This window comes from Perognathus longimembris, unplaced genomic scaffold, assembly GCF_023159225.1.
Source record: "Perognathus longimembris pacificus isolate PPM17 unplaced genomic scaffold, ASM2315922v1 HiC_scaffold_4669, whole genome shotgun sequence".
Classification (NCBI taxonomy): Eukaryota; Metazoa; Chordata; class Mammalia; order Rodentia; family Heteromyidae; genus Perognathus; species Perognathus longimembris.
The window spans coordinates 1-7,637 of record NW_025960011.1 but is presented as its reverse complement, the minus strand read 5'-3'; the positions used below and the strand labels follow the sequence as shown (position 1 = coordinate 7,637).

At 71.4% G+C, this 7,637-nt stretch overlaps 1 protein-coding gene across 1 annotated transcript; it reads right to left on the bottom strand.

Moving 5' to 3' along the window:
* Positions 1-6: 6 nt before the first annotated feature.
* LOC125344931 (BAH and coiled-coil domain-containing protein 1-like) lies at positions 7-3,182 on the bottom strand (the record flags this gene model as incomplete). Its single annotated transcript, XM_048337219.1, is given in 6 exon segments — positions 7-205; positions 393-551; positions 638-828; positions 1,111-1,219; positions 1,378-1,714; positions 1,716-3,182. Coding segments are annotated over 6 exon segments (2,462 nt in total), but the record flags the coding sequence as incomplete, so codon positions are not given.
* Between the last annotated feature and the right edge of the window lie 4,455 nt (positions 3,183-7,637).

Sequence of the window (7,637 nt, the reverse complement as noted above, 5' to 3'; positions counted from 1 at the left end):
CGCTGCAGCTCCAGGGCCTGGGCGGCTCGGTGCTGCTGCTGCTGCTGCTGCTGCTGCTGCTGCTGCTGCAGGGCGTAGAGCTCCTGCTGCCGGAGCAGCTGAGGCCGGGAGTACATGGGGAGCTGGCCGGGGTGCTGCATGTGAGAGGCGGGCCCTCGGCCCCCGTACACGGGGGGCCACAGCGAGGCCTGGTCCATGACGTCCGCTGCGGGTGGGGGGGCGTGAGGGGAGGGAGGCTGACATCAGCCTGGACCGAGGGCGGGGATCCCGCCTGGGCCGCTGCCCCTGGTGAACCACATCCCCGGGCCCTCCGGCCCCGCCCCTCAGGCCCCGCCCCCGCCAGGCCCCGCCCCTCAGGCCCCGCCCCCGCCAGGCCCCGCCCCCTCCCTCACCGAGCGCGTGGGGGGCGGTGTGGGGCGTGGGCTCCGAGGGCAGGATGACCAGCTGCGTGGGGGCGTCCTGGGACAGAGGGAACACGGAGGACATGGAGCCGGGCACGGAGGCGGGGAAGCCGGGCGGCAGGTTCTGGTGCAGGGCGGGGTGCCCGAGGCCTAGGGAACAGAGGCCCGTGGTCAGCCCGGCGGAGCCCAGCGGGAGAGGGCCCGCGCCAGCCCCGGCCCGCCCGTGGAGTACTGACCGTAGGAATGGCCCCCCATCCACAGCGAGGGGCTGCGCGTGCGGGGCAGCCAGGGGGGGTGGGCGGCGTGGGGGTGGGGGGCCGGGTCCCCGCCCAGCTGGCCGCCCTGCATCACGAGGTGGGGGGCCAGGTCTCCGGGACAGCTGCTGGAGGGGTGGATCCGGGCAAACTCCACCAGGTCCTTGTTGTCCCTGCGAGATGGGCACGGTCAGCCCCGCCCCGGGCCGCTCCCCGCACCCCCTTCAGTGGGGGGGGAGGGGGGCTCCCCGGGCTCTAGGCCCTGCCTCAGAGGCCTCCGTTCCCAGCTGGGGTCCGAGTGAACGGAGTCCCCGCGCCAAGGCTCGGGGCGAGGGCAGGGCTCTGTGCCGGAGCCTGGCGTCTGGGCCCGCCCCTCCCCCCTCCCCCGGGAGCTGGGAGTCCACGGCGGCACCGCCCGCCCGCCCGCCCTCGCCAGCGCCGCAGCGGGCTCTTACTGCAGCAGCAGCTCCCGGCCGGCCAGGCCCAGACGGTCATCGCACGCCCTGGGCCTCTCCTCCTCCCCCTCCAGGTCCAGCACGTGCGCCGCACGCGGGCCCCCGCCGGCTGCACAAGAAAAAAGAGGCGGGGTGGGCGGGAGGCGGGGCGTGGGAGAGAGACACGCGCGCGTGCACGCACACACACACACCGCGGGGCAGGGTCTCCCGTCCCTCGGGTCCCAAGGCGGGTGCGGGCAGACTCGCCCCTGCCCGCGGACGGCCTACCTTTGAAGGTGGAGGCGCTCCTGCCCTGCCTCCCCGCGCTGGCGTGGTAGCCGGCGTCGGGCCGGCTGGCCGTGTCCTTCTGCCGAGCCAAGGCCACGGCGATGCCCACGGGCGGCTGCCGCACCTCCCCGTCCGCGTGGGGGGCCTCGTGCTCCCGGCTCCGGGCGCAGTCCGGCCTCTCCGCGGGGCCGGGGCCCTTGGCGGCTGGGAACTTGGCCTCCTGCTGGACGCAGCTGGCCTTGAGGCCGCCCAGGCCCACGAAGGGCGTCTTCTGGCCCACCACCAGGGCCTGGTTGCTGTACTTGAGCAAGTTCTTCATGGCGGAGACCTCGTCGGGGCGGGGCGGGCAGCTCCTGGGGCAGGAGGGCGGCCTGCTGCAGCCCGCCGCCGAAAGGGTCCAGGTAGGCGCCGCCCTTGCGCTCCTCGCCGACGGCCCTGGCGGCGCCCTGGCCCGCCCGGACGCCCCACGGGGGGAGGTGGGGCCCGCCGTAGCCCAGAGAAGCCAGCTCCAGGGGCGGGCGCTTGGCCTCGGCCCCGCCGGCCCCCGCCTCCGGCTCGGGGGCCGCCAAGTGCTGCTGGTGTCGGATGCGCGCCACCTTCTGCGCCCCGTGGGGGCCGGCCGGGGCCTCTCTGCCGGCCGCCTTGTCTAAAGTGCAGCAGGCCTGCCCGGCCTTCCCGCCCAGGGGGTCCTGGGGGCCGGGCCGGGCGCAGTCCTGCGGAGGGGCGGGCAGCTCGAAGTAGCCGCTCTGGTCCAGGCCGCCCTTGGGGAGGCGGGGGAAGGGGGCCTCGGGGCCCGCGCCCAGGTACTCCAGGCCCTTCAGCCGGGGGTGGAGGGCCGCCTCGAAGCCCCCGGGCCGCCGCTCGCCCTTGCCCTCCGCCTTCAGGTGGGCGTAGGAGACCCCGTAAGGCGCGGCGTGGTCGGGAACCACGGCCCCCTCCAGCTGCCGGTCCTTGCCCTCGCCCGCCACGGCACAGGCCTCTGTCGCCTGGAAGGGGCGGCTCTTGTCGGCCAAGTGTCCCACAGAAGGCACGAAGGTGGGCCCGCTGGCCTTCAGGTCCCGGGAGACCTTGTCCTGCAGCGGGCAGAGCCCGTCGGGGCCGGCGTGGAGCTGCAGGCAGGGGAAGGGGCCGGCGGCGGAGGCGCCGAGGGGCGGGGGCGGCCCGGCGGGCGGCCCGGCCGGCACCGCGTAGGAGACGGCGTGGTGCGGCACCTGCCGCCGCTCCAGGCACTCGCCGAAGGCCGGCCCCGGCTCCGCGGGCGCCTCCTTGGCGCAGCGCCCCGCCGCCGTGGTGCCCGCGCCGGGCCGGCCCAGCACGCCGCCCGCGCAGCTGGCCAGCGCGGCGGCCTTGCCCGCGTCCCCGTTGAGCACCTTGGCGTTGAGGAGGCAGGAGGCGAGGTGCTTGGGGCGGGCCTCGCAGGCGCCCCGGGCCGCGGGCGGCCCCTCCTTGCAGGGCGCGTCCGCGGGGGGCCCCAGCTTGTGCCGCTCCTTGCCGTCCTCCTCCGCGGCCGCCCGCTCCCGGCCCTCCGCCCCCTTGCCGGCTTTCTCCTTGCCCGGCTCCTTGCCCGCGAGGAAGCGGTCGAACTCCTTGGGGCCCTTGGGCGGGGGGCCGGCCTCCGCCCGGTCCCGGCTGCAGGAGCTGATGGGGTGCGCGGGGGCCGCGCGGGCCACGCCGGCGAAGCTGTGGTTGGCGGGGAGGATGGCGGGCTGCGGGGGCAGGTTGCGCAGGTAGAAGTTATCTGTGAACCAGACGGCCGAGGTGAGCGGCGGGCCCCCGGTCCCCTCCAGGGTCTTTCCGCCTCCACGCTAGGTTAGGTTTGACACTGAAACTGGAACTCAGGGCCGCGGTCTCGGTTCGCGCGAGTCTCCCGCGTGGGCCGGGCCACGCCTCCCCCACCCACTCTGGGGTCCGTGGGTTTCCCGGGAGGATCCGGGCCCCGGCCCTCCGCGGGCGGCCTGGCACCGACGGTGGCACACACCGCCGCGCAGCGCCACGCCAGCCGCTTCCTCCCATCTCTTTTTGTGCCTAGGCTGGGCTTGAAGCACCGTCCTCTCGATCGCTGCCTCCCGGGGAGCTGCGATCGCAGGTGTGAGCCCCACGCCCGGCTTTGGCTTTTGCTTATTTTTTTTTAATGCGGAAAAAACAGACCCAAGATAAACTGCAACATTTCCAGTTTGTAATACCACAGCATTGAAGACATTCCCGTGGGGTCCGCTCGTGGGTACACCACAGGCTGCCAGAACTTTCCATCTTCTCATACCGTAGCTCCCTCCCAAGACACAGAACCTGGAGCTGCAAAAGCCCTGTCCTTGTGAACCACGACCCCCGCCCACTGTGAACCACGCTTCCCCAGCTCCGGGCCCGGCCCCCTGCTGTGTCACTGTGAACCACACCCCCAGCTCTGTGATCCCCCCCACCCCATCCCTGTGAACCACGCCCCCAGCCCCCCCCATCCCTGTGAACCACGCCCCCAAGCTCCCATGCCCCCTGTCACTGTGAGCCACACCCCCTCAGCTGTGCCCCGTCACTATGAACCACGTCCCCCAGCTCTGTGCCCCTCCCCGTCACTGTGAGCCACGCCCCCAGCTCTGTGCCCCTGTCACTGTGAGCCACGCCCCCCAGCTCTGTGCCCCCCGTGTCACTGTGAACCACGCCCCCCAGCTGTGCCCCCGTGTCACTGTGAACCACGCCCCCCAGCTGTGCCCCCCGTGTCACTGTGAACCACGCCCCCCAGCTGTGCCCCCGTGTCACTGTGAACCACGCCCCCCAGCTGTGCCCCCCGTGTCACTGTGAACCACGCCCCCCAGCTGTGTGCCCCTCCCCGTCACTGTGAACCACGTCCCCCAGCTGTGCCCCCGTCACTGTGAGCCACGCCCCCCAGCTCTGTGCCCCCCGTGTCACTGTGAACCACGCCCCCCAGCTCTGTGCCCCCCAGCTCTGTGCCCCTCCCCATCACTGTGAGCCACGTCCCCCAGCTGTGCCCCCGTCACTGTGAACCACGTCCCCCAGCTGTGCCCCCGTGTCACTGTGAACCACGCCCCCAGCTCTGTGCCCCCCGTGTCACTGTGAACCACGCCCCCCAGCTCTGTGCCCCCCGTGTCACTGTGAGCCACGCCCTCCAGCTCTGTGCCCCCGTGTCACTGTGAACCATGCCCCCCAGCTGTGCCCCCCCGTGTCACTGTGAACCACGCCCCCCAGCTGTGCCCCCCGTGTCACTGTGAACCACGCCCCCAGCTCTGTGCCCCCCGTGTCACTGTGAACCACGCCCCCCAGCTCTGTGCCCCCCGTGTCACTGTGAGCCACGCCCTCCAGCTCTGTGCCCCCGTGTCACTGTGAACCACGCCCCCCAGCTGTGCCCCCCGTGTCACTGTGAACCACGCCCCCCAGCTGTGCCCCCCGTGTCACTGTGAACCACGCCCCCAGCTGTGCCCCCCGTGTCACTGTGAGCCACGCCCCCCAGCTCTGTGCCCCCGTGTCACTGTGAACCACGCCCCCAGCTCTGTGCCCCCCGTGTCACTGTGAACCACGCCCCCCAGCTCTGTGCCCCCCGTGTCACTGTGAGCCACGCCCTCCAGCTCTGTGCCCCCGTGTCACTGTGAACCACGCCCCCCAGCTGTGCCCCCCGTGTCACTGTGAACCACGCCCCCCAGCTGTGCCCCCCGTGTCACTGTGAACCACGCCCCCAGCTGTGCCCCCCGTGTCACTGTGAGCCACGCCCCCCAGCTCTGTGCCCCTCCCCGTCACTGTGAACCACGCCCTCCAGCTCTGTGCCCCCCGTGTCACTGTGAACCACGCCCCCCAGCTGTGCCCCCCGTGTCACTGTGAACCACGCCCCCCAGCTGTGTCCCCCGTGTCACTGTGAACCACGCCCTCCAGCTGTGCCCCCGTGTCACTGTGAACCACGCCCCCCAAGCTGTGCCCCCCGTGTCACTGTGAACCACGCCCCCCAGCTCTGTGCCCCCCGTGTCACTGTGAGCCACGCCCCCCAGCTCTGTGCCCCCCGTGTCACTGTGAACCACGCCCTCCAGCTGTGTGCCTCCCGTGTCACTGTGAACCACGCCCCCCAGCTGTGTGCCTCCCGTGTCACTGTGAACCACGCCCCCCAGCTGTGTGCCCCTCCCCGTCACTGTGAACCACGCCCCCCCAGCTCTGTGCCCCCCGTGTCACTGTGAACCACGCCCTCCAGCTGTGTGCCTCCCGTGTCACTGTGAACCACGCCCCCCAGCTCTGTGCCCCCGTGTCACTGTGAACCACGCCCCCCAGCTCTGTGCCCCCCATCACTGTGAACCACGCCCCCCAGCTGTGTCCCCCGTGTCACTGTGAACCACGCCCCCCAGCTGTGCCTCCCGTGTCACTGTGAACCACGCCCCCCAGCTGTGTGCCCCTCCCCGTCACTGTGAACCACGCCCCCCAGCTGTGTGCCTCCCGTGTCACTGTGAACCACGCCCCCCAGCTGTGTGCCTCCCGTGTCACTGTGAACCACGCCCCCCAGCTGTGTGCCCCTCCCCGTCACTGTGAACCACGCCCTCCAGCTCTGTGCCCCCCGTGTCACTGTGAACCACGCCCTCCAGCTCTGTGCCCCCCGTGTCACTGTGAACCACGCCCCCAGCTGTGCCCCCCGTGTCACTGTGAACCACGCCCCCCAGCTGTGTGCCTCCCGTGTCACTGTGAACCACGCCCTCCAGCTCTGTGCCCCCCGTGTCACTGTGAACCACGCCCCCAGCTGTGCCCCCCGTGTCACTGTGAACCACGCCCCCCAGCTGTGTGCCTCCCGTGTCACTGTGAACCACGCCCCCCAGCTGTGCCCCCGTCACTGTGAGCCACGCCCCCCAGCTCTGTGCCCCCCGTGTCACTGTGAACCACGCCCCCAGCTGTGCCCCCCGTGTCACTGTGAACCACGCCCCCCAGCTGTGTGCCTCCCGTGTCACTGTGAACCACGCCCCCCAGCTGTGCCCCCGTCACTGTGAGCCACGCCCTCCAGCTCTGTGCCCCCCGTGTCACTGTGAACCACGCCCCCAGCTGTGCCCCCCGTGTCACTGTGAACCACGCCCCCCAGCTGTGTCCCCCGTGTCACTGTGAACCACGCCCCCAGCTGTGCCCCCCCGTGTCACTGTGAACCACGCCCCCCAGCTCTGTGCCCCCCGTGTCACTGTGAACCACGCCCCCCAGCTGTGTGCCCCCCGTGTCACTGTGAACCACGTCCCCAAGCTGTGCCCGTCACTGTGAACCACGCCCCCCAGCTGTGCCCCCCGTGTCACTGTGAACCACGCCCCCAGCTCTGTGCCCCCCCGTGTCACTGTGAACCACGTCCCCCAGCTCTGTGCCCCCCCGTGTCACTGTGAACCACGCCCCCCAGCTGTGTGCCCCCCGTGTCACTGTGAACCACGCCCCCCAGCTGTGCCCCCCGTGTCACTGTGAACCACGTCCCCCAGCTCTGTGCCCCCCCGTGTCACTGTGAACCACGCCCCCCAACCCCCACCCGGTGCCCCTGCACCAGCACAGGCCCGAGGGCAGTGCTGCCTGTGGCTGGGAACTTCCTGGGGTCCAGTGGGGGGTGGGCTGGCGGTGGAGCCCCGGCCGGGGCGCTCTCGGGGAGCTTGCTGTACCCACCTCCACCCCCCCTGGAGCCAGGCTGGCGGTGCCACCGGGCTCCTCTGTGGGCCCGAGAGCCAGCTGCCGAGCCGGGGGGGGGGGGGCTCTTCTCTCCACCGGCCCCCAGCCACGCCGGAGGCAGAGGAGAGCCGGTGAGGGCGCCCTGCTCCTCGCTGGGTGGGCAGGGTGAGGCCTAAAACTGGGGAACCAGGGGGTGAGAGGTGGGGCAGAAAGAAACTTTTGGAACTTGTAAAACTGTCCTCAGTCATGTAAATTCCTTGTCAATTTCCTGCTAATTAGGAACAAGGGGAAAGGGGGGAGCCCAGGAGAAACCTAATTAGCTCAATTTCCAAAACCAAATAATGTTCTTGGACCGGGCTCTACCACAATATTGTGAAAATGGAGAGGCCTGGCCAGCAGGCTGATGCGCTGGGCGCCCGCGGCCCGGGGGGAGGCCCTGGGCCCAGGTTGGGGGATCGGGTTTCTGGGGCTGGGACCAGACACCTGCCTGCCTCTGACAGATGCTGTCAAAGCAGCTGCAGGCTTCGGGTGTGTGGCCAGGGACTTGGGGGACCGGGCCAGGCCTGAGGGCCGGGCTCCTGGGCGTGGGCGAGGGTCTGGCCGGGCACACGGTGCAATCCCTTGGGCGGGGCCGGGGGCCGGGACTT